Genomic DNA, 26,726 nt, shown 5'->3' with positions numbered 1-26,726 from the left:
ATTTATTGATCTATCTGTTCATATGCCTATCAATGCATCTGTCCATGCATCCTTCCTTTCATCCACCAATCCATCCATCCATGCATCCACCCATCCATCCATACATACATACATCCATTCACCCACCCATGCATCCATTCATCCATCCATCCAAACATCCATCCACCCATCCACCAAACATCCATCCATCCATCCAACATTTGGTTAGTGCCCATACCTTGTCAGGTGTTGTAAAAAAAGAGAAAAGGGAGACATGAGATTACTTCTCAAAGAGTTCAGAGTGTCTAGGAGAAAACATTTATAAACAGAAAACATTGAATTACACTTTGGTAGGTACAGCACTACATATATGAATGAATAAATAATAGTGGGAACTGGAATGTGCCCTATTGCATGAGATCCCATTGTGCACCCTAGAAGTCTTGGCCATCACTGCATCACTCTGGTAGCCCCATGGCTTTAGGAGGCAAACATAGACTATGCTTGTCTATGTCTGTGATGGGGATGTGGGGAAGCCTTGCTCTCTGTTCTTCAGCATTCTCCACAGACGCATGTCCCAGGACTTATAATTACACAGTGACTTCCTTGCACTGAACAAAGGGCCTGTTGAGTGTCTTTAATAAACCTGCTACCAGAAATCATAGGAGCAATGACAGTGGTGCAGAAGAAGCATTTTCCCAAAGAGGATTTAAAAATTATCTGTAGAAAAGTGAAATTGAATGTACTTCAGCATTTCTGAAACTTTTGGCTAAATTTTCAATCATCTCTGGGTCCTTGAAACTACCCTTACCTGGTCTTTTTGACTGCTTTTCTTCTAGATATCAAGAGTCTTCATCAAAGACATGCTGACAAACCCAATATGAAAAAGGAAAGAAAATGATTTGTTCAAAATCAGGACTCTGAAGGGCACCCAAGTACTTCAAATAATTTTGAAATAGTGAAGAGCTCTTTTCTTGTCAATTCTCCATCCTATTTCCCTTGATGTTTGTGTTTAGAGGACAAGATCATTCATTTTTAATTTTAATTTTAATTTATTTTTAATTTATTACAAATTTAATTTAATTTTAATTTATTACAAAGAACATGAGTGCCCAGGTCATACTCTCTCTAGAAGACCATCTCTTAAGTATGCCCAGTTTAGTGGTTAAGCACTCAAGACCCCAAACCAGATGAGTGGAGAGTCCAGCCAAGCTTCTTCCCAGCTGTGTAAACTTGGATGAGTTTCCTGGCCAGTCTGTTCCCCAGTCCCCTCTATGTAAAACAAGGATACTAACTGTCCCCACCATATAGGTGACAGCAGTGATGTGAGTTCCTATTTGTTGGCACTTAACCCAGGGCCTTGTCCTTGGGAAATGCTACATAATTGTGCTTGCTCAATAAAATCTGATGTTCCTACAATGCTCTATCATCACTTCCTATGGGATGACTTCCTTCTCCTGAATTTTAATGATGATGTGTGCCAACCACAGCAATCTGGAGGTGTTGTTCTAAAAGTACCTAATTTTCTCTCCCTTGCCCTAGAAAAACTATTGAAGGTCAGGTTAATAGGCCTGGCCTCTTCTAAAAAGTAATCCCAGTCTACTGATTCTTTCTTGTTTGTCCTCAGCAGACTGGAATAGTGGATGCCTTTTATTTAACAGTCTAAAACAGCTTTGGGAGGTGGGTGGAGCAGAGGTCCAACCAGGTGAGGTGGATACAAACACGTTGGAAAGGGTCAGAATTACCGCATCTTTTTATTTCTTTGGACCTGTAAGTAGATGGGGAGCAACAATAGTGCATCAGTTCCCAAGGTTTCTCTGGAGCAGTGGTTCTCAAATAGGGGTGACTTCATCTCTCAGAGGACATCTGACAATGTCTGGAGACATTTTTGATGGTCACAACCAGGGGAGAAGAAGCTACTGGCATTGAGTGGGTGCAGTCCAGGGGCTGCTGCTATACGTCCTACAATATACAAGACACTTTTCCTTCGCAAAGAAAGGTCTGATCCCCAGGGTGAGCAGTGGTGAGGTTGAGCAACTCAGCACAGAATTATTGGAAGGCAAATTCTCAGCGTGCCTAGGCCTTTCCCTTACAGCGTCAAAACTGAAGTATCTCAAGCCCCTACCCTCTCTGCTCACGGGGAGCAGAAGATCACAGTGCAAGGGTGCACACAGCACGAACTTGAGACCCCGAGTCAGCCCCGAGCTCCTATAACACACTCCAAACTGTGTCCATTGCCAGCCAGGCCACTGCGTCATGGGATGGGAGGGGGTAAGCCAGAGACATTCCAGCTGGGCTCTGCCTCCTGCCAGCACTGTGGCCTGGCTGCTTTCTTAACCCAGCTTTGCTTCATGCGTCTTTTTTATTGTTATGCTATGGGCATTAAGAGCTGTACTTTTCTCCTAAGGGTTTTTTTTTTTTTAATTAAAAGAGTGGATGGTGGCAATGTGCCTGATGCATTGTAAGCACCTGGTGAATGTTGGTCATCCTTCCCATTAATAAGCAGCGATGAAACTTCATTGTCCCCTGACTCACAAACCCTTCCCCAAAACAGTGCAGTGTGTGAGATCCGACGGAGCCTGGTGGAGGGGCTCTTCCTTCTCTTCCTCCTGGTCCAGAACCTGTCAAGGGTCCTGCAGGAGGAGCTGCCCAGGCTCATCGGTGATGATGGGCGCTGAGGGCCCTTCTTGGCCTTCTGCTCCTTCAGGCTGCGTGGTGTCTATTAGAACATGGAAGGGACAGATGAGGCTGTTTGAAGCAATGCTGTGTGAATGACATGCTTGAGCCTAACTTGACTTGGTCGACATGGGTAGCTTGGGCCTCACAGGGGGGCCACTGTGTGCCTGGGGGCCAGGATTCCCCAGCAAAAACCAGAGCTTGGGTCATAGTCAAGTAGAGATCACGGAGGGAAGACAGAGAAGGAGGGAGGAAGGGAAGTGGGGCTGGGCAGGCCAGGCCCTGAGGTGTGTGCACATGGCCCTAAATAAGCATGCAGGGGTGTTTTCTGAGTCACAAGAATTCCCAAAATATAATCTCTAGTGTACACCATGGAGTTTTTATTTCCCTGTCAATTGCACACTCTGCCTAAGGAAAGCCAACTCATTTGAGGTAATACAGAATCACCTTTCCAAAGGACTTTTATTAGTTTACTGTTTTTTTTTTTTTTATTGTAGAGAATAATTAGCTTGAGAGCCTTTTAATTTGTTCCCATTAAGATGTTTGCATAGCAGCAATTAGAGCCTGGCGGGCTCTCTGCATTCTCTGTGAGCAGGGGCCTTTCACCGGCTGTGAGCTGGCTTTGGGGGGAAACATAATTAATTCTTGCGGCCTTTGCCACGTGGAGCCCAAGGAGAAAGGGAAGGAACTTTCTGTGAATCTGTGGGACTGGTCGTAGAAAACCCAGATGAGAAATGCCTTTTATACAAATAAGGTTAAAAAGAAAAGAAAACCTCAAACCCACCTACTTGAAAACAGGATTTGTAATGATGTCAGAGCACTTTTGAAATTGATAAATGTTTCTGCCGAAGGGTGGAGAGACTGTTCTGAAAGACTCACTAGGGAGTGGGTCTCTTGCTCCGCAACTGGCCCCTGGAGATGTGGACGGTCCTGTTCACAGGAGGGGCAGAAGCCACTTCTTGCTGTCAGAGTCAAATCCACAGCTTCCAGGTCAACGTTTTATCTCAACCATAGAAATAACTAGATAGGAATGTTCGCTGGAACCTTCACTGAAAACCCTGGCCAGACTCAGGGTCTTGGCAGTGTAGGTTCTGGGGGGCTTCCTAGAGGATGAACTCAGGAGTGAGGCCCCTGGTGACTGGCCAGATCATTCTGTGGGTTCTTCTGTATGTTGGGTCCTGGACATGGACCAGGATGGGGCAAGAGAGGCACCTAAGACACAAATTTAAGGCAGTACCATCTCTGAGAATCATGCCAGAGTGCAGGGACATGGAGTGCAGGGAATCCTGAGAGTGAGCACCTCCCTAAGATGTTCTGGAAAGTGCCTTGCTGCTTCAGGAGACGGTCACCCCTGCTGGATTCCCAGACTGATAGATGAAGATAACTGGCTGGGAAAAAATACTTAGTGATGGCTTCTCTCCCCGCCTAAACCAGCACTTCACAATTGTCTTGGGAACAGGTTATCCTGGCTCACCCTCTGGTTTGAGATCACTGGCTTAGAGAAGTGTCTCTTGTGGACTGCCCTGGATCCACATGAACATTTCCCTTGGGGGCGGCTCTGATGGGGAGGGGCCGGAGGGGTAAAAGGAGCGGGAGAAGACAGCACTGATACCGACGGGAGGGACTCGCAGGCACTGAGTGTGCGCAGTGTCATGGAAGCAGTCCCAGACCGTGGATGGTACTCCTGGCCACCTGAGGTTCAACCTCTCTCTACCCTCAATGCACACAGTGTCAGCTGCTGTCCAGGGGCCCCAACCAGTCTCTAACCAAATCACCTATCAAACCAAGAGGATGGTGACTTCCCTGTGGACAGACCGTGGGCTCTGCAGTGAACACTTCCATTTGTTCCTGGCTCCCGCATTTACTAGCAGCATCTCACCTCAAGCAAGTTGCCTAACTTCTGCATGCCACACTTCCCTCAATAAAACCGGATTAGTCACAAGAATTCCTACTCCTAGGTTTGTGTGAAGGATTTAATGAGGTAACACAAGAAAATGCTTGGCACCATGCCCTGCTGGTACATAGCTTATGCTCAATAAATTCCAGCTTGACTCTGATCAGTTTAACTCTGGTGAGCTCAGCCCTCAGCCGAAAAGCACTACGATCATTTCTGCGCTGCTCCATGGCGAGGGAAGTTGGCCCAGTCGGTCATCTGAGCACGTGCCCGGTTCTTGGCACAGCCGCAAGGCTGTGTTCTGGGCTTAGCAGAGGTTACTTCCCTGCCCTTGCTTCTTTTCTGTACAGCCTCTGTGGCATTTCTCAGGGTTACTTTTTACCTGCTGACTTCTTTTATGTGTCCACTGTTTCATGTATTTTATCTCAAATCCTCTTGCCAACCATGCAAAGTAGGGATCATTGTATCCACTTGACAGATGAGAGACTCGGGCTTTGCAGGTTTAGGGGAATGGCTTCAATTCACACAGGTGGTAAGTGCTGGTGACAGAGTAGAAACCAACCCCCGGATCCCAAGCCCCTGGACTCCCTGCCCTCCCTCTCCGTCCATGACCCACACCCTCTAGTCAGGCCTGTCTTTCTGGTCTCCCTATCAAAGACAGCTCGTAGAAAAGGACCTCATGGTGAAACACACAGGATTCCTTCTGGAATGAAGTTTATGCTGAAACGTCAGGTGAAGCTTCCAGGTGAAGAACAAAGAAAGGTTTGCTTGTGGAAGCTGAGTCCCAGTTAACAAGATAAGAAATTTGCAGGTTATCTGGAAACTTACCGTGTCACATTGAGGTATTATCGGAGGGGGAGGAAAAAGCACTGCAACTTACACTTTCAGGTGTTTCTTATTTCAATGTCTATTTTTAGGATGTGTTTTATGATGCATGGGCCATAATTACATCAGTATAGTAGGGCAGGCATGTCGTTTGTAAGTAAATAACTATGCCTAGGTTTTGAGGCATGCTAATTAAGTTTTATTTGTATCTCACATGATCAAAAGGGTTTGGCAATGACTCTCGATTTCAGAAGTTCCTGTACCACCTACAAAAAGCTTTGTCCAATTCAGTCCATCATGGGGAGAAATCCCACCGCGTTCTTTAAGGCATACAGATTTGTTATGCGAGGCTCTACAAGTGTTTGTGTGCACGTGCGTGCGTGTGTGCACATGAAAGTGAGAGAGAAGGTTCGAGAGAGGAAAAGCCTTTATTTTTCTTGAGAGAGACTACTTGAGAGTCCAAGTGCTTTGAATCGGGAGTGCTGCGAGGACCTATAACCTCGATGGGATCCTATGGGAAGACAGCATTCCCCCACTTCCTAGGGGTTCCTTTGAGAGCTGGAGGCTGGCAGCCCCGGCCCAAGCCTCTTCTGACCCCTCCGCGTGAACACGCAGTTCCTCTGGTTGTTCAGATTTCAAATAGACTCTCATTCAAACCAACCTGGTTAACCCTAAAATTGCTTAATGGGGTGGCGGGCCTGTGGTGGGTAGCTGAGCTACGGCATTGCCGGGTTTATCGGGTAAAAGAGAACATCCAAACCACAGGGCGGGTGAGAACCGTCAAATCACACCAGGGCAGAGGAGGCTCTTCCGCCGGCAGCTTCGTTCCTAAGCTTCTGCCCGGCTCCATCTAAATGGCCCTGTTTAATGTTCCCCCGCAATGAAAGGGATTTAGCCCATAAATGACTGTGGTGTCTGACCAATGAAAAGAGTAAGAAAGATCAGGAAAGCTGTCTGCTAATCATGGAGACTCCCAGGTGGAATCTGCCACCTATGATCACTCCATACATACTTTATATATTATGCATTCCGTGTTATATACTATGTATCATATGTCATACAAACAGTTGTACTGCGAGAGTTATACAATTACGCAGTTTCAAATGCCGACTGAAACTATATAGAGATATCTCTATAGAACTATATAACACATAACCTTGAAAGCATCATAGGGGACCCTGTCTCATGGTTCATTTGTTATTTAAACAGATTAATCCACCCCTCTGATACAATGATCTCTTTGTTTTGAACATAACCCAGAGGGAAGTGGGAAGTGTATGGGAGGCATAGCTTCTTTTTTTAAAATGTGAAGCAATGATGTAGGATGATTGACAGCTGAACAGAATGTCCATTGTTGGCATTTGTACCTCTTTACACGACCCCACCCCCTTCACAGTCTTAAACTTTGTTTAAGGTTGTTTAATAATTGTTCCTCTGCTCTAGAACTTTGGGAGTCAGAGCCATTCTGATCTTTATAAACAAACAGTAGTTTCAATAATAATGACCTTGGCGCTTGAGTTTCTGTTCACACCTGCCAGGGCCTATGTGATTTCATTTTCCCCCATTCCCGCCACATTATGTACGCCAGCCTGTAAAGGGCTGGGACAGGAGAGAAGACTCCCAAAGTATACAGCTATTTTTCCTTCCTCACAGGTCCTCCAGACCCTTGGATGGGTTTTATACATATACAAAGTTTCAGGTTTTTACAAATTATGCCCGTGCAAAGTGGATGAGTGTCAGGTCCAGCTGTGACTGCTGGGGTGGGGGATGAGGCTGCACAGAATCTGCCTGCACATGGCATGAAATGAGGGGTTTGGTGCACAGAGTTCAAGGGCAGCAGAAGCTATGTGATAAAGGACAGCAAACCGCAGTTGGCATTAAAACTGCTCCCAGAGGGGAAAAAAAATGGCCCCCAAACCAATATATTTCAGTTGACCTCCATTCCCTTTCACACATTTTGAGGCTAACATAAAAAATAACCATTGAAGGACATGCATGCTAAAATTTTTTGCACAGCAGAAGGAAACTGCTTCTACCTTGAACAATGAGAAAGCTGCTCTGACAACTTGTTTCTCGCCCCTGAGAAGGCTCGCCCCAGGGTGGCCCGTGACCACAGAGGAACATACAGTGTGTTTAGGATTCTAAGTGACTTGTTGGCTCTTTTAAACACACCCCTATCTGGCAAACTGACACACGCAAGAGCTTCTAGACATTTCTTTGAGCTCTAATAATGAAAATAGAATGTGTGAAATCCTATACATTTTCAGGAGAACTCAAGTTGTGCGCAGAGCTAAGGTAGCTCTCAAGGAGAGGGAGAGATAGGTCTGCTTTTGGTGCTCTCAGCCTGTATCGATTTGTCACTCCTCTTATGGTTTCATTCGCCACCGGAGACCAGGAAATGATCTTTTTAGGACGCATAGTCTCCGTGGAGGACCTCCCAAACACCAGGAGTAAGAGCTGGGTAGCTAGCAAGGAAGGTGAAGTACAAAGTGGGAAATGTTGGAGCCAGACAATTCTGATTTCAATGGACTAGCTTTTAGGATCTGGCAAGTCGCATCCTTGAGTCCGAATCAATTTAGCACAGGCTGTGGGTTGACACAAAGAAGCATCCATTTTAAAATCAGCACAGCCATTGGGCCAACCTAACCAGCCAACTAAGATTTCTATTTTTGGTGACCTTTTCCATCTGGGCTCCTAAAATGCTCACTATTTAGAAAGAAGACCATGTGAAAATACACACAAAGACCCTGGGCCTAGAGGACACTGGCCCACACCAAATCAACGATTCTCTAAGTGCACACGGATCTTACAGCACAACAAAATGAAAGATTTACATTGTTTCTCATTTTAGGGAAAAACTGAATGAAGATTTTTTTTGTTTTTTTGGTCTTAGGGAGGCTTTGACTTGCCGGGAGACAGCTTTGCATCCTGACTGAGGAAGTAGACAGAGCCCATCATTACAAAGCAGAAATAATCTATCACTTGCAGAAATACAAGGTGTATATAAACAGTCTATCTCCTAGATGGAGGGTTATTATCTGGCTGTCATTTTCCATTGAAGATAAAAATATATTGCAGTAAAGTTAAGGAGGACAACCTAAAAAGAAAAAAAAAAAAAATCCCCTCAAGAAATTCTGTAGAAAAGAAATCTCTTTAAAAAAAAAAAAAAGTTGTGAGGAGTTCTCCTGTGGGGTATTGAGAATGCAGAAAATTGAGAGCCAGGGAAAAGTGAACTATTTCTAGTTATTGACCAATCCATCAGCTCCAGGGCCAGGCGGGGTGGCTCTTGGACAAGCAAAATGCTTGTGAGGCTGTCTGCGTTTCTCACAAGAAAGGCAAGTGTGATTCTGCCTTCCACAAAGAACATCGATGTGACCTTGACTCCATGTAACCAGCCCCCAGCTCTGCCCCATCACATCTCCTGCCTTTCTACTGTCAGTCAACCCAGAATAAACACCACCCTGGGGGGGCCTGGGTGGCTCAGTGGGTTAAGCCTTTGCCTTCGGCTCAGGTCATGATCCCGGTGTCCTGGGATCCAGCCCCGCATCGGGAATCTCTGCTCAGCAGGGAGCCTGCCCCCCGCCCCCCACCCGTCTCTCTGCTTGCCTCTCTGTTTACTTGTGATCTCCCTCTCTGTCAAATAAATAAATCAAGTCTTTAAAAGCAAAACAAAACAAAAAACCAAACCAAACCAAACCAAACCAAAACCACCACGTCTCAGCCTCAGCTTCCATCCACAAGTTAAAGAATTCAGGGTTTCTCTGCATCTATTTTCAAAGCGCTACTGACACAGAAAGTGTTGGGACAGATGTGACGCAATGTCATCGGAAAGCACACAGTCTAGGAACCGCTTGTGCTCTTAGGAGATGGTGCCCAGGGGTCAGCTACCTGCCCTCCGCTTTCCTCTGCTCTTAGGACAGGCCAGAGTGGACTCCGCTGTCCCAAGCACCTTCCAAACAGAGGCCTCGTGACATGGGTCTGACCTACAAGATCTATAAGGGGAAGTTTGCAGAGACAGGCTTCCTTTCCTGAAGCAAAAGACAGAGCCTCACAAGGAGAAGGGGTTGGCACCTCCTTCCTGCCTGGACAGATCGGAGGGGCCATGGGGCTGCACTTCTGAACTGGTTGCCTCAGGAGACAGGCCCATACCCGGTTGTTCAAGCCACTAGAGTCAGATTTTCCTAACAGAACTCTCACTGATAAACCCTAGCAGGAGCTTTACACTTTTTTATGTCACTGTGGTAAAATGCATTATTGCAATCATCTTTTGGATCATCTTATTTCTCTATGTTAGCTCCTCTCTCCCTTCTGGGGCATCATTCCATATTATCAGGAGATTAGCATGGAAGAAGGGAGGGTGAGAGATTCCAAAGCTCAGAGTATGAGTGTGTGTCTCTCTGACAACGAGGGGAAGGCAGCAATCCAGAGGAGTGACCAAGCAGACTTTTCCAACTGGCCAAAGGTTACTTGAGCCTTTTGAGTTCTGTTTTGTGTACCATGAACCACCCATAATTCTCCTAAAGCACTCCCTCATTATGTTCAGGGTTGACAAAGCTCTTAAAGGAAATGCTCCCTTTCCACCACTCTGGGCCATCATAGTTATGACATCTTTTGGTGGGGAAGGGTTACAGACCAAGAAAGACACATTGCCTAAGGCTTATTTTACTCAGCAAAAAAAGGCTTAACGGTGGGCGCCTGGGTGGCTCAGTGGGTTAAGCCGCTGCCTTTGGCTCAGGTCATGATCTCAGGGTCCTGGGATCGAGGCCCACATCGGGCTCTCTGCTCGGCAGGGAGCCTGCTTCCTCCTCTCTCTCTGCCTGCCTCTCTGCCTGCTTGTGATCGCTGTCAAATAAATAAATAAAATCTAAAAAAAAAAAAAGGCTTAACGGTGGGGATTGGTGGCACCAAGTAGGAGGGTTGGGGGAACTTAAGGAACCAGAACTACAGGGAACGTGTATTGCAGATTGTACTCCCTGCTCCGGTACCAGAGAAGCTTCTAGAGAATTCTCTAAAGAGTGGGAATTAGAAAGAAAAATTTTTTGAGTGAATGTGGGAGAATGCTTCAAGTGTGTAAAAATGGTAGGATGACCTTTCCTATCAGGAAGTAAAATAATAATAATAATAATAATAATAATAGTCCCTTCATGTTGTGAAGCTAAGAAATGTGTGATGTGCTCCACGATAGCTCTCTGACGTGTTCAAAGATTTCGAACAGGAACTCTGTAACTCAGAGGCAGCCGCATTGAGAACATCACCAGCCCCTTTTGTAGAACTCGAATGAGACACAGAGACATTTAATGACTCATCTGGGTCACTAGGAAGCTACCTGAAAAACTGAAAATGAGCTCAAGCTTCCTGTGCAGGCCTCTGCCCCCTCCCCCAACCAGCGAGCAGCCCGGGCGCCAGCGTTTCTGGGCTTTGATAAAGTACATGATTAGAAATGTCGTGAGAAGCACAGAAATAGGCAGCATCTCAGAGGTCTGGAGGCCTTGCATGGAGTTCAAGGGAGAAAGGGCTTTTTCACTAAGAAGGACTTGAGGAAAGGAAAGCTGCACCAGTACACTCAAAGAGGAGAAACATGTGTCAAACTTGATGTTGCAACATGGCCCGACTGGCCTCAATACTTCAAAGCTATGCTTGTTCGGTCGAATTGTATAAAGGGCCCAGGCTCTTCTTTGGTTCTCTTTGTGGGTACTTCTAAGTCAAGCAAGGGTGACAAGCCGATGGGGGAAAAAAAAAACGGCCACCAGGATGACTTACTTAACACCTCCCACAGCCCACTGGGGTTCCTGCCACTTGACCTTTGCCCAGGATCTTGGCTGTAGCCCCCACCAAGACCACCCTTCTTTACCTCCGGGTTCCCTCCCTCCACCCCTTTCTCTAACTCCTGCATCACCTTCTCCACGGAGCCTCCTCTAGGACCCTGGGACCTCTCCTTTCCCAAAGTGTCATCTGAGATAACCGCACATGCATAGCCAACTTAATATTTCTGGACCGTTCCTGTGATTGTGCTGAGCGCTTGACCCAGGTGACTTAATTCAGGCCACACAGTGACTGTCACAGGAGGTACCTCTGTCCACGTTTTATAGACTAGGAAACCCAGGCTCACTAGAGAAGCCTCCTGGCTAACGTCGGAAAAATGGACAAGAGAAGTCCATCATCACTGGGCAGTCGGTGCACACCCCACATTCACCCCCTTCTCCCCGCGTCCTCCTTCCTCCGGTGCTGTCTGTTCCCACAACCCCCCAGGTTCTCGTTCTCTCCTCTACACCAACACCTAGCCAAGCCCTGGTTGCTCTAATAAAATCTCTGTGTGGGGCAGCCTTGGAACCTTCCTCTGCCCAGACCCAACATCAGACCCAACCTTGTTTTCGCAGTGAAGGGGCAGGTCTTTTCTGAGCATACATTTCAGGTCTATTTCAAGGGAACAACAGAATCTCCTGATTGCTAGTTTCTTTCCAAAAGCTCTCAAGGCTTCTTGCTGCTTAGCCCCTGGATCAGCAGCCCTTTCTGCACAGGTTTCTGCTACTGGTTGCTCAGGGGCCCTGCCCTTGGTGTGTGAGCAGGTGTGGCGCCTCTGGTGGCCTGCCACTCCCCACCCCCACTGCTGGCACGTGTCTTGGAAGAATCTGAAATCTAGATACAATCCCGCTGGAGGGAGTAGAACCAAGGCGTGGGTTCTTTTGGGAATGGCTCTCTGCTCTTTTAAAGCTTAAACATTTCAGAATTTCTTTGTCGTTTTCAAAGTTTTGTTAGCATGCAAAGCAACAACATGGAGAAGGATAGGATTATGAGTTTAGATGGGTTTTCAGCACTTTTTTTGTTTGTTTCAAAATGTGTGGGCAGTTTCAAGATGCGAGGCTCTATTTTGTACCGAGGGACCTGGGGTCATCCAGGAGAGCCCCCAAAGAAAGGCAGAGTTTTCTTATTGGCCAGAGGGAGTCAGATCGGCTAAGATGCAAGTCTTGGGCTGAACCGTGTCCCCTCCAGAATTCTTGTGTTGAAGAGTCCTAACTCCTAGCACCTCAGAATGTGACTGTAGTTGGAGATGGTTGTTGTTGGGTTTTTTTTTTTGTTTTTTTGTTTTTTTGTTTTACAGAGGTGATGACTGTTAAGTGAGATCATTAGGGTGGGTCCTCATGCCATACATCTGGTGTCCTTATAACGAGGGGACACCGGGACACAGACACGTGCAGGGGGAGACCACAGAGAAGCCCACCATCCACAAGCCAAGGAGAGAGGCTCAGAAGAAACCAGTCCTCCTCACACGTTGAAGCCTTCAACAAATAAAGCTCCACCAGGATTCTGATGAGACTTCTGGCCTCCAGCATCGGAAGGTCAGGCATCCTGATGTTTAAGTCACCCGGTCTGGGGTACTTTGTCACAGTAGCCCTAGAAAAACCACACCGATTTCACACATCGCCAACTACGCATGTGCAGTTTCATCTACGGCTCTTTGCGATCTGGACCCTTGAGAGTCCAGAGGCGCGCACCTCACACATCAGGCTCGTATTCTGCCATTCCCTTCGAAAGCCGCCTCCAAGAAGACAGTAGTGAGTCAGCCTCGCTGAGATTTCTACCTGTGGTTCTAGGAACTCAGAGGCATATTAGCAGTCAGGCTTTGCATAGACCACTAAGCCACTTCTAAGAACGAGGCTACCTGAGGATTTTGCAAAAGTACGTCTGTGCCACCGCTTTTCCTTTCCACGCTTACCGCCGCGCTTTGGGCTGGCAACCTGCACCACACGAGAGAACGCGCATTGGGGTTCTGCAAGGCTGTACGTTGCCGACCACGCGTGTTCATGCCAGGCAATTTGAATCACGTCTTCCCTCGTCCCCAAGGCAAATGAAGTGAGCGCTTGGCCCGGTGGGGTGGGAAGAGCATGGTGCTTTCTGCGGTAGACCACAGTCACTTTGCATGCCCTCTTTCAGACCCTTGCTTGCCTCTCACCAACAAGGGAACCCGCCATCCTTGGTCCCACAGCTGGCTCTCTCCGCCACGTTTCATGTGTTCTTTGCCCAAAATGAGTTATGGGCTTCCTTCTGTGAGGATTGCACGGACTGATAAAGTACATCCCAGGAAGAAAACAAGACGCCATTTCCCCCTGTAGGTCCTCGCTGCAGCGGGGGAGGGAACTCTCACCGTAAATTAAGCCAAGTGAGAAGTGACCATGGGGCTGAACGCGGCTAATGGCCGGTCTATGGGAATGGAGTTAGAACCCTGACAGGAAACCATCTGTTGGAGGCGAACAGACACAGCTCTCCCAGGGGCACGCTCTCAGGCAGAGCCCAGATGGCACCAAAGGCAATGACATTTTGCCACCTCTCTGACCCCGGGGAGTATGGGTGGCTAATGCGGACAGTGTCAGCCCTCACCTTGAAGGGCCACCATGATTAAATCAACAGGGAAGTTGCCAAGATTTCACTTGAAATGAAATCTCCATATGATATTATTAAGGTAGAGTTATAAATCCCCTGAGTTCCTTTTCCAGAGACCAAGGCGTGAACAAGGCCTTTCTTCATTAGGCCTTCTGAGGCTTGATTTGGGTGTCAGGGCTATCTCCACAACACTTCCCTGAAAGCAGCGTGCCCCTAGTTCCTAACCTGGGGTGACCCGGTGACTTCTGTGAGCCCAGGCCCTGTGGCTCTGTGTCAGGGCCTACCCCTGTTCTGGTTCCTGGCAGGAGAACAGGTCCCCAGGTCCTTCCACCGTTCCGCTGTCTGGCCTGTAAGGACCACTTCGAAGGCAGCCCCGCACGACACACACACAATCCAATCTATTGCCCGGTGGAATGTTTTCCAGTTTCCTGAACCGGCCTTCCTGAGCAGATCAGCTGGGAAACAATAATGGCTTGGAGAATATTGAAAGCCGAGCAAAGGCAGGAAGACCTTTCTGCCTGTTATTCTGCAACTATTGCTTCCTTTGCTTGTTCGTGGCCTAGAGGAAATGCAGCCGGGAGCGGTTCACAGCTTCTCACCAGCGACCGGCCTCTCTGCCGCGGGAGCCCGGGCGCTGCTGTGAGGACAGTGACTCACGCCCTTCGCATGATTCAACTTCACTAAAATGTCCTCAGCTGCCAGGAAAGAAGCACTTGCAAACCCTCTAATTTGAAGCTTTGAATCAGTTAATGACTTGCTTTCTTCCCTTCTCCTGAAATCCTACCCCCATACACAACAGCGAGCGCGCGTGCACACATACACACCCACCACACACACACACACACACACACACACACAGAGCTTTGTCAAGTTTTTAAATTTCAGGGACCCGGAAGCACAGAGGCTCTGCGGCATTCACAAGAGCATTTGTTGTGACAAAGTGGCTGGCAGCTCTGTGCATTCCCTTGCTCATTTGGCTGTATGCATAAATAATGAGTCACAGATACTATTTGGGTGCGCGCGAGTGTCTGTCTGTAGCCAGAAAATTAATTATGCCCCCGTCCCGTCCCACTCCACGCCGGCTCTGCCAAACCATCAAGCCACACTTCGCAGGCGTTGGTCAGAGTGCGTGCCCCGACACACGGCCGTGCCTTCGTGACATTCTTATGTTATTATTTTTGTTTGTTTAAGCACAGCCCTCTTTTCCCACCAGAGATACACAAAAGGCACATGCACACACATACTCACACCCTCCTAGCTGCAACTCCGGCTACAGCTTTGCACATTTTTCAAGAGGCCGATTGCAAAACTGCAGACAGGTTTTCCACACTGGCTGTTCCTACGAAATGGAAGTGCGGGATCTGAAGACCCAGAGCTGTGACAACGCTGGGCTTAGGAAACTTCTTCATTGCTCTTTGCAAGAGGGACCTCTGTACACGACAACTTGCGTTTTTTTTTTCTTTTCCTACCTTGAAAGACGCTGGCTGCCTCAGTGCACAGTGAGGCCCCATCCTGGGTATTTTTTACCCAGTCAAATCTGCCTATCTCCTGTACTCTCTTTGCCCCTAAAGTCCCCATGCCGGTCTAACTGTGTTTGGGAGCCTGGCCTCCGCCTCCCGCCCATGCTAAACCCCAGGGCCGGCTGCCCCGTGGGTCCCAGGACGTGCTGAGCTCAGGACCCTCGGCCGCAGTCCGCGCAGGCAAAGGGGCAGAAAAGAAAACCCTGGGAGCTTCTCACCAGTTTTCTAATCTCTCTGACCTTAATCAGGAGCAGCCCAACTTACTTGCACTTGACAAAGTTCTCACACACCGACCGAACACTTCAACAGCTTAGCTAAGTATTTATTAAAACATTTCTGAAGAGCTGCCATCTGATGAATAAGTAATCCAATAGCCTTGTAATCATACTCCCGAGTTTGAATTCTTTCCACAAAACAGACGGGGAATCGGCCCGAGCTACGTGCCCCGGGTTACAATAGCGCTGCCATTTCGTTATCTGCCAAACTGAGCAAAAGTAGGAATCAAAAGACCAGAGCGTACTCACCTCTCATGAAGCACTGTGGGTATGAAGGAAATGACTCAAATATGCTGTCTGAAGCCATCGCTTCCTCCTGAAAATGCACCCTCTTCTGAAGGCGGGGGATTCAATGATTTCTTTCACCTTTGGAGTGAAAAGCAAGAAAGGTCACTGTTGTCACCTCACGCCCCAGCATGGCTCCCTGCATCTCTGTTGTTCCCCCCCATACCTCTGGGGCTCCCTGAGCCCTCTGAAAAATGTACCTTTGTGAAAACAAATATTCAAATTGTTCAAGATTTTAAAAAAAAAAAAAGAAAGAAAGAAAGAAAGAAAGAAAGCGGCGTCTTGGCTGTGGGTTGGTGATGCTCACCACTCTGCGAAACCCTGTGGTTTGCAGTCAGTGTGATTCGTCCTGCTTGCTGACCACTATGCCGGGCGCAGTCTTCTGACACTGCCAGCCTACCCAACTTGTGGTTCTGTGGTTGTTTATGAGGCCCAAAGAAGTTTTCACACAACCCAAATTACAAATTTAACTGTTCCCCTTTCCACAGCCCATCTTAATTGGTTCTTGCCAATCATGTGACTTAAGTGATGTCAATTTTTTTTTTTTTTTTTTACTTTCTGAGCAATGCCCTTCCTTCCCCCCACCTGCCCTCCCCCAAGCTGTGCAAGAAAATAGCCGAGGAGAGTTTGCAAGAGAGGGATTGTAGAGAAAAGTGACTCAGTCTCTTATTATATCGACGGTCTTTGCTGATTGAGGACAACTTGGGTCCTGTTGTTGTTATTTGTGGTTTTTGGAACTACTGATTATTTTGATAACAATTTCATTGCTGCTTATTCAATAGTAATTCAACCCTGGCATCAGGCTTCTGCTCAGACAGGATGTGGATCCCATCACTTAAGACGCTGGGCATCCGCTCAGGAGAATCTAGCCCTTGGTAAAGACTGTAGCAGCCTAAGTGAAACTATAAAAGGAAAAACAAAATAAAAGGAAATGCTTTGCGGAGACTCTGACCCCTCAAAGGGTCTAGCAACTTGCTGATACGGTAAAGCCGAGAAAAAGGGGAAGCATTTTAATTTTGTGATGGAAAGACTTCTGTAATAAGAGCAAAATTATGGGGCTTTATTCCTCCTAAATGAACATCTTTTTAGTAAAGAGATGAATCAGAGTTGTGTCTTACGCACACACAAATTCGGAGTCTGAAGGCAAACAAAGAAAAGAGAGATCCTGTATTTTGAGCCAAAGCCAGTGGCTAACCTGCCCCTGTTTATTTTTTTGTTTTCACCTGTGAAAGTTCAGTGACTTGCATCTCTCTACTTTGAGAGGCATCCAGAGGCTAATTCGGACCTGGAGGTAAACTCCGTCTAGCTCTACCATACCTACGCTTGGAGTGAGTTAAGAAGACTTCACAGCAGATAGAGGAACCAGAAGGGATGCGTCCCCAGAGCAATCCCCTTCTCATGCGACTGACCCAAGAATATGCTGTAGCTCATCCTCCACCTTTGGGAGAAGACACGTTTGGAGGTGCTAAAAACAGGGAGATTTTACATGTGGGCACACATACTTATTTCTCTCTCCTGCTCATTGCCTTTAAGTGCTAACAAATAAAATAGTGTGCTTTGTGCAGTTCCAAGACAAAGAAAAACTCTCCTTCCCTCATTTATTTTTTTCCTAACTTTGCCAACCTCTCCATACATCTGCCACAGCCCCACGTACACACTGCGTTTCCGTGTACACGGTCCAGAGCAACGGAGGTGGTGGGTCTCAAATGCCAGCCCTGGATTCCCAGCTGCGCAGGCAGAACTGGCAGACATGTTCGAGAGCCTGTACTGTCAGAAGATGCCCTCGGTTTTCCCCTCATCCACCCGGTTTCGCCCAGACCCACAGCAATAACGTGCTCAAGGGCAAATGGCACAGGTCTTCTAAAAGGAAAAGACATGATTTTTACTTACTCCTGTTTTGACTAAGGCAGGAATTGAAACTCAAGAGGCTGCTTTCTCCTAGACTGGTGTGAGGTTAGTAAAAGAATAATCATGTATGTATTTCTTTTATGATATTTATTCCTATCCAAACACAGTGATATTTCCTATTGCTTCTCAGTGCAAATCCCTCGTGAAGATGATTAAGCCTATGTCCCTGTGCTCCCTGATGAACTCAGGTCTGGGTCCAACCCCACGTCAGGCTCTTTTCTCTCCTCTGTACGTAAACTCCCTGGAAGGCTCTTACGAGCCGAGCGCCGTAACATGCAGCTGCCACCTCAGAGCTGGCTCAGACTTATTAATGACTTAGCAATTCAACTGGCGACACAGATAAATCCTGATATTTCATTTTAGAAACTCCCCAGATGCCTTCAACCTTAGGTGTCCAGATGCTTGAAAGGAGGCTCTGGATGTGTCAGCTGACTGCCCGCATTCCTGGCTTCTCTCTGCGGGCCTCACTAGAGCTGAAGAGATATCTTTCCCGGCAGAGTCTCCACAGGACCGGTCACATTGAGAGATGACCGTAAGGCTGGGGTTTGCTACAGCCTCACCTTATGCTGTCATCATTCGTGATTGTCGGGGCCGGAGTTCCAATGGGGCACCAGGGGGCAGAGTGGAAGGCCTGCATGCTGGGCTGCTTTGCCTTCCTCCGAGTTATCAGACACACCAGCCATAGCAAAACCTTACAGCTTGGTGAGGCAACAGTTGGAGTTTTCTGGCATCCTCTAAGTCATGACAATAAGCAGAGCCTCAGCCGGCCACTGGTGAACTTGACCTTATCACTTCCCTAGGATCCCAAGACGAAAAGACGCCTATGCTGTCAGTGAGCCGCCTAGAGGAATAGTCAATCCTGTCTTAGCTAGAACTGTTGAGGATTCTTTAAGTTTGTGCACTGACCTACACCCTGTGACCTACTTCCTGCAAATGACTCAGACCCTGGGCTCCTGGCTTGGGAGTTTTACCCTAGTGGCTATGACTGACTGTGGCTTTGCCAAGTCATTGGATGGCAGTTTTCAACCTGGCTCAAACTGGCTATTGTTTCTACGTGCCACGATTAGGGGGGAAATATGCTCAGGTGTTATTTTTAATGCTTCTTTAAAAATACCACCAAAGGTGGAAAGATGCACAGTTGCAAAGCCCTGTAATTAATGTATAAACTTCCTTGAGCAGTCCAACTCCGTCAAAACATTCTCTCTTAGGCTTTTGCTTTCCGTGATTCTGTGCGCTGTCTCTGAGCATGTTAATTGTAAGGCAGATTCTTTGACCAGAAAGGAGAGGCAAAGAAGGACCTCAAAAAAAGGAGGTGGCCTAAAATTCCAAAAAGACAATGCTGCTAACTTATCCCTCTGTAGAACGCATTTTCATTCTTTTCTCAGTCTTTGTGTTCCGACAGAGGTGCTCTCCAGAAACTTCCGTGCCATGCTGACAATCACCTCGGCGATGCATTTGAAACTGAGACATGGATGTCAGAGCTACAGCCTGCCCTTGGCAAACCGAGCAGGTTGAAATCACTGGAGGGCTCCGCAGGCCCAGCTGTTCCGGAACTTCTTTCCTGGCCCCTCCCAATGGCGTCCACAATGAGGCATGGTTATCTTATGAGTCTGTCACTCTGCCTAGTAAAAGTAAAATTCAAATTTTAATCCCCATAAGACTTTATTGTATGGCCAGACAGGACTTGCAGGATGTATTTCTTAACTTTGCCTACAGGAAGATGTGTGGCTCTGTGGAGAGATAGAACTTAAAAAAAAAAAAAAAAAAAGGTATTGAAACCCATCAATGAAACTGGTCAACTCATCTACTCAAAGCTGTCTAATGACATGAAAACCTGCTTAATGACCATCGTTTCCAATATAAGAGTGTAAAATAAGCTGCTTCACTACCTGAAGGGCGGCCTGTGGGTCAGCAGCGTTGACATCCTCTGGGAACTTGTGAGGGTTCAGAATCTTGGGCTGTGTTCTAGGCGTACTGAGAACTGTCCCCAAGTGATTCCTGCACACATCAGCACTTAGACAGGGTGGCCCTGAGGAAGCCCAGCACAGGTAGGGATTTGGTAAACAACATGTGATGATCATTTTCTACAGTATTTGAGATCTGTGTTTTCCTTAGAGCTTTCCAAAAAGTCTAATGTTTCTACCTTGTTGCCTTGACATAATTTTGTGAGCCTTAGATGTTTCTAGACAGCAGAAACCCACAAGAAGGGAAGCTCATGTCCTCCAAGATAGAGCTTTCTCAGATTGTCACTCAGACCTCCCCTCTTAAGTGCTGGGTTTGGGTCAAGTTTACAAGTTGAGGTTTGATACACAGTGTGGAGAGGTTTCTGTGTGTTTCATCTACCAAACTGGTGGCCACACAGATATAAACAGAAGACTTTTTCCCCCTCCAGGGGCCTCAAACGCTGAGTTTGCACTAGTTTGCATTTTGGAAACACATCAATCCTGTGAGTTCTTCCTGACGCACACCACATGTTCACAGGTCAGCGCTGCAGGTGGCCTCCGTTGTCCCTCATGGGCTGTCCTCCCCGCTGGAGAGCAGCTTCTGCTCTGCAGCCATCACCCTTGCAGATATCATATCCTGTGCTTTGTTCCGAAAGGAGGGACCCAGCCTTACGTTGTCCTCACTTGGATCGGCCAAACCAGAGGCTCAGAGGACCCACTTACACAGACGTTCAGGAGTTTGGCTACCTTGTTCAAATGCCTCTGGATCCTTTCAGGTCTGCCCTGGGCCAGGAATCTTGTTTGGAAGGGTTTCTCCTTACAGAATTTTGGCTCTTCAGCTTCTGGTGCCATTTGAAACCAGGAGGGTAAAACTGGAAAACTTAAACAAACCCTCTTTGAATGTTAGAAATGTTCAGCATTCGAGGTTTGGTCAAATGACGGAAAACATTCTGGGTTGGTACTGAACTTTCCAGCCTGTTCCTCCAACCTTGAGGCTAATTTTAGCATGGGATCCAGGCAGGGAAAGCTAAAGGAAATGAAGCAACTAAATTTACTCTGAGTTGGAGAAGCGGGAATTTACATTGGTTAGATAGTGTAAGACTCAATAATTCAGTTTAGGTGGCAAATCATGAGTGTCTCCAGTGTGATGGAAGCACCTGGCTTCACCGGCTTTGGGGACTTTGGACTATTCTTGTAATGGCTACTCATTTTCCTGGTAGTAGGCAAATTAACGAGCTTCCGCATAACTCCTTACCAACTGAAGTATAATACGACCTTTTTCACTGGTGTCTTGTGAAGAGCAATAATTTTTGGACTATGCAAAGTGGTTTTGAATGGAATTAAAACGAGACCTGTGGTTGATGCTTCAATATGGAAACGAGTAATAGGTGAATTTTAATACTTGGACTTGCTGAGTATCACAAACACATGATGTCAGGACCCAGGCGAGAGGTCTGGGTAAGAACAAGTTGAAGAAAGCCTACACAGTCAAGGCTGGAGATTCATCACTAAAGATGAATCTTTAGTATTCATCACTTAATTTTTGAATTAAATGTTCTTTTGGAAGAATATTATTCAGCCCTCCCAACGCAAGCTGCCGATTCTTACAGAACCTCGAAATGTCAAAATCGAAAGAAAACATCAACTGTCCTGAAAAAACAAAATATTGCACTTAAAACTGTAGGTGTGTATTTTAATTTCCTCTTCTTTAAATTCCTTTCCCCTCCTTTGCCAGCTCAGCAGCCGGCTGCATTTCTGGGTGGAGAGCGGAAAGGAAGATCTTGCCTGCCTTCTGGTTCTGATTTCATCTTCTTCCCAAGTTTTCAGTTTACTCAAAGCAGAGAGAGAAAGCAGATATATTGCCGTTTGCCACACCACCGGAACCACACTATAGTTACCAGCCCCTCCGCCTCTGAGGCCAGTCATGTAACATCCTTACTGGGACTCAGAATATATTGACGATATATATACGCATACATTTAATTGAAGATACTGTTCCCCACATAGGACTTACATCTGAGACGATATTCCTTCCAGGATAAGAAAATTTGGAGGAATGGCAAGCTTTAGTGGAACTAAAGGATTCCTGTGGGCCTAAGATGGGTGAGAGTTCATTTAGGTTTCTGTCATCAGAGGACAGTGGTCTTGACTTGCAGGATACATGAGAGTTTGGTGGCCTTTGATTATTATGGAAGTATTCATCTTAGTTTGTTTCTCTGTGCTTTTAAAAATTTTACCATCACCCATTGACAATTCTCAGATTTATATGGAAAATGGAGGCTCAAGGGTATGAGTTTCTGGCCACCTGGGTCGTACGGTATGAACTGGGATTTGGGAATTTCCTCACAATCAGAGTCATTGTTCAACAGACATAGGGGGTTTCAGAAAATCAACCTCATGGGTGTCGACAAGCCTGAAATTGTCTCTCAGGGCTCCATGAGTATCCTTGTCAATGAAAAGATGTTCAGGAAACACACACTTGACTGAGTTTTGTAGGTGATCTTTAACCTCTTCTTTCAGTGCCCTTGTCCTTAAACAGAAATCCGTCATATCCCTCTGTCAATTCCTTTTCCTTTCAAAATCACAGTGGTTCCATGATGGGGGCCTCCTTTCTCTACCCTCCCTTTCTCTGATAATGGTCAGAGGTATTTACTTACGTATGAATGCCTGTCGCTTTAAGGTCACTCCAGACTTAGGACTAAGGACCCTTTTTCCATTCCCCCAGCTATATGAATCTACATCTGGGTTTCTACCACTCCCTGACAGGGCTCATGAATTTTCTCTATGGTCCTCACCATGCAGATGCCTCTCAAGGAAGCTCTCCACCACAGCGATTTTGCTTTCCTTGAATTCTCCTGTTATCATGACATGAATTTGCATATCTTAGTCTTTGGCAGAGTTAGTCAATCCCTCCTTTTCCCTACATTTCTTGTCTCTTCCAATGTTTCCCCCTAGGCTTTACTAAATATCAGGAATGCCTCACTTTCTCTGCAACTACTTACCTCACTGAGTATTTATTTTCTAATCTCAGGCTAGGCGGACTTGGTTGGGCTCAGAAGGTGGTTCACAATCATAGGAACCATTCACATGAGAAATGAAAAGTTGATATCGAAGTGACTAGTGTGGCCAGGGTACGGACTGGGGAGAGGGGAGTTAGACTCCCAGAATACACAGTTTAGGGAACCTTGGACCGTCAGTGTCAACTCTGAACTTGGGTGACCCTACGAGTGAGTGCTTTCTTAAATTTTGTACCCTATGTGCCTTACTTGCCTCACCCTACTCCGGACCGTGCATATGGCTTCCAAAACTGAACAGAGACCATAGGCTGGGGAGAGGCTGGTGTCTGAGTCAGGAAGAATTATGTGGCTGGAAATCCTGAAGCACATGGAATAGTGGAGTCCTGAGTGGGGTCTTGGCAGATACTCACGTTTTGTTTTGTTGGCGGTAGGCATGTGCATTTTGAGTAGATAAAAAGGACAGGGAGAACAATGAAGGTGGGCAGAGCTCTGAGGCCAAAGGCAGATCAGAAATAAGTTCCGTCTGCTTGGGCTTTAGTGAAGAGTTCAGAGTGGCTGCCACCTTTCAGCTATGAGGTAACAAGCATCCTGACAAAGATATGAACAGCGGAAATGGAGGGCAATAGGATGTTGATGGGCTGACAACATTAATAGTCTTAGTGGCAGTACTCTTCCTGCAATCATAGCCTTTACCCTCTAACTGTGGTGCCTGCCTCTCTGACCCTGGGCTCCCCCTTAGGGCTTGCTTTGACCAATGGGACAGTTGCAGATTTGCTGGAAGCAGAGGCCTGGAAACGTGCTTCCTCATTAGGATATGCCTGGGTTGGTGTGCTGGAAGGCAAGATGCATGGAAGAGAGTCAGTCGTTCTGGTCGAGGCCATTGTAGATCAGCCAGCAGTGGCCAGGTGACCATCAGACACTTAGGTGAACTCCAGCCTAACCTGGAAGAAACGACCATCCACACCCAGCCATGACCTGCAGAGGTGCCCTGCCTTCCCATGAGGTGTGAGCAGTAATAAATAGTGGTTGTTTTAAGCGATAGCGTTTTGTGATAGTTTGTAGCATCACATTACCATGGCGATAGTATCCACTGAGGAAGAGGTAAAGACGCAGAAAGCATCAGCATTGATCTGCAGGCTGAGGCAGTGGGGCAGAATCAGGTATTTTCAAAGTGATAAAAGTTGGAAGCTCAAATGAGAATACCTGTAAGAGGGTGGGAGGAGACAGGAGCCAGGGGAGGGGGACAAGGGGAAGAGGACAAAGGAAAAGTGAGCATGGTACAAACCAAGGGAAGACATTTCAAGGGATGAGAGACAAACTGAGTTAGATGCTGAAAACCGAGATAAGAAAAGCAAAGACTCTGAGAAGGTCAATGAATTTGACAAGAAAGAGCCACTTGAGATCTCCTCCTTTATGACTCTTCCTCTGACTAAACAGAAGGGTGACATCCGATTGTACTGGTATGCAGGTAAGCAGATCCTCCCTCACTTGAAAAGGAACCTAGGGGCACCCGGGTGGCCTAGTTAGTTAAGCATCTGCCTTCAGCTCAGGTCATGATTCTGGGGTCCTAGAATCAAGCCTCACATTGGGCTCCGAGCAGGGAGCCTGCTTCTCCCTCTCCCTCTGCCTGCTCCTTCCCCTGCTTGTGCTCTCGCTTTCTCTGTCAAATAAATACATTAAAAATTAAAAAAAAAAGGAACTTAATATGAAATCATTATATACATACATATCTAAGTTGGTTATGTGACTTTTTCTGTCTCAGTTCAATTCCAAAAACATTAATAGAGCATCTACTGGGATAGCATGGAGGGAAATTATACCCCAAAAAGAGAGATATGAGTATTCTTTGTTACTGCATTCCACAAAACAGCTGGATCCTGAGGGTATGTTTGGGAGGGGCTGACCTGAGGCAAAAGGAAGTGACTTTCAACGAGAGGAACATCCATTTTCCACAGCAGCCACAGATGTTGAGACAAGGTGAGTCTCTCAAGTGGCCACCTGTGGAATAATGGCTATTCCATATCAGAGTGAGGGGTGAGAGAGGACCATGGGGAAATTTCCAAAGACGTGCTCAAGAGCCACTTGGGCAACCAATTCTCAGTGAGGGCATGAAGGGTCAAGAGTGGGCAATGAAGAGGAGGTTCTTGGGAGAGTGTTTGAATTGTGGCTTCTCTACTCCTCTCCCCCTGCCAAGTGGCCAAGATATAGGGGCGAGTCTTCCACTTGTGTCAAATCTGGAGAGAGGGGCAGAGAGCATGTGTCACTCAGTCTGGGGCCTGACTCACCCCTGTGACCATGAGTGACTTTTTGTAAGGTGGGATAGGAGTTGCATTAGGAATCTCCAGCATCCCCCTCCAAGGTGCCGCAACTATGGAGTCCCAAGTAAGATGTTAGCTTGGCACTGTTTTAAAAGGGATTCTGCCCATAAGGCTGGGCTGCCTAAGTATGGAGATCTCAGCCTGAAGAATTTGTAGTATAAACCATTGGGAGCAGGAGTTGAGATGGGAAAGGGGGCTGAGGTGCTAGAAAAGGGCCTTGCGCGGAATGGGGAGTTGGAACAGAATGAGACTTGTAAGAGAGCCCTTGAGAACGCACAGAAGAGAAACAATCCATGTTAAACATCCACAAGGCCAGAGAGAGCCAGGGCACTTAAAACAATGGCCCATAAGTGAGCGGCTCGTAATCCCTCCCACAGTCTCCCTTCATCCTCTCCAGCATAGCAGTGTGCAGGTGGAATTAGCAAGGACTCAAGGTACGGAAGTACTCGAGGCAGAAAGGAGCCCCATGAACCCACCCAGGTAGGCAGCCCAACAGGCTCTAATGGTGGTGATGGCTGTTTAATCAAGTTGGCAATTAAATGATCTCAGACTCTGTTTATGATATAGTGTGAATGTAATTTCTCTTCTTTAAGCGAGGGTGCAGGGAAAGAATCACTCATACTAAACAGGTTTTCAAAAGATGGAAACAACCCAAAGTGTCCATCAGTGGATGAGTAGACGAACAAAATGTGGTCTACCCTTACAATGGGGTACTTTTCTGCCAAAAAAGGAATGAACTTTCCATGTGTATTGCAACATGGATGAACCTTGAACACATTATGATGGACATAGAAGAACAAATATTTTGTGATTCTCCTTCTATGAGGTGCCTAGAATGAGTGAATTCTTAGAAAAGAATACAAAGTAGAGGTTGCCAGGGATTGGAGGGAGAGAGGAATGGGAAGTCACTGTGCAATGATACAGTTTTAGCTTGGGGTGATAAAAAGTTCTGGAAATGGATGGTGGTGATGGTTGGGCATCATGAATATAATTATCAATGCCACCAAATTATACACTTAAAAATGGTGGGGGGGGGTGGGAGGTTGGGGTACCAGGTGGTGGGTATTCTAGAGGGCACGGCTTGCATGGAGCACTGGGTGTGGTGAAAAAATAATGAATAATGTTTTTCTGAAAATAAATAAATTGAAAAAAAAAATGGTTAAAATAACAAATATAATAGCCACATTTTACTATAATAACAAAATCAAGTGCCTTCTATAATTAGATCCAGTGACCAAAATAACCGATCGTATCCATGATGGGGCTCTTTATATTGGTCCCCATAGCTGCAGGGTGAGTAGCAATGGAATTTATTTATTTGTTAATATTTATTCCCTTTAGCAATGCTCTGTTGGCCAGTGTAAAATACATATAGCCAAGACCTGGATATTACCTTTAAATGAGTGGGTCAAGATAGTCTACCTTATGGCTTGAGACTCAAAAAGTCTTGTTTAATTCAGTGTGTGATACAGCTAATATAGTAGTGGCTACCTGAAAGACATTAACTATACCTTTATTATTTCTACAATAATCACAAACAATCAGAAGATTGCACAGGAAAAGGAGTCTTCATAAAATTTCTGACTCTGGTCACTTCTTACATGGTAGTCTATACATTTTGTTGTAGAAGAATCTAAAGTTGTATCTTAATAAGTTAAGCAAAATGTAATATTTTAACAAGACTTAATGTATTAAGTCTTAACAATA

The 26,726-nt window shown here is 46.5% G+C and overlaps 1 protein-coding gene across 5 annotated transcripts in view; it reads right to left on the bottom strand.

The window, feature by feature from the left end:
- The window catches only part of RUNX1 (RUNX family transcription factor 1), a 247,645-nt gene extending 231,350 nt beyond the window's left edge, over window positions 1-16,295 (bottom strand). Inside the window, exons 1-2 of one of the 5 annotated variants that reach the window (XM_044250968.1) lie at window positions 16,141-16,293; window positions 15,798-15,914 (exon numbers count right to left, since the gene is read on the bottom strand). In XM_044250968.1, the coding sequence (XP_044106903.1) occupies window positions 15,798-15,855 (58 nt within the window). In that variant the 5' untranslated portion in view covers window positions 15,856-15,914; window positions 16,141-16,293. Of the gene's footprint in view, window positions 1-15,797 lie in introns of all 5 variants that reach the window. The other 4 variants (XM_044250969.1, XM_044250970.1, XM_044250971.1 and 1 more) reach the window with 4 other exon arrangements.
- Window positions 16,296-26,726: the final 10,431 nt, after the last annotated feature.

This window comes from Neovison vison, chromosome 6, assembly GCF_020171115.1.
Source record: "Neovison vison isolate M4711 chromosome 6, ASM_NN_V1, whole genome shotgun sequence".
Taxonomy (NCBI): Eukaryota; Metazoa; Chordata; class Mammalia; order Carnivora; family Mustelidae; genus Neogale; species Neogale vison.
Note: the sequence above shows the minus strand (reverse complement) of the source record. Positions and strands in the feature narration are given on the sequence as shown.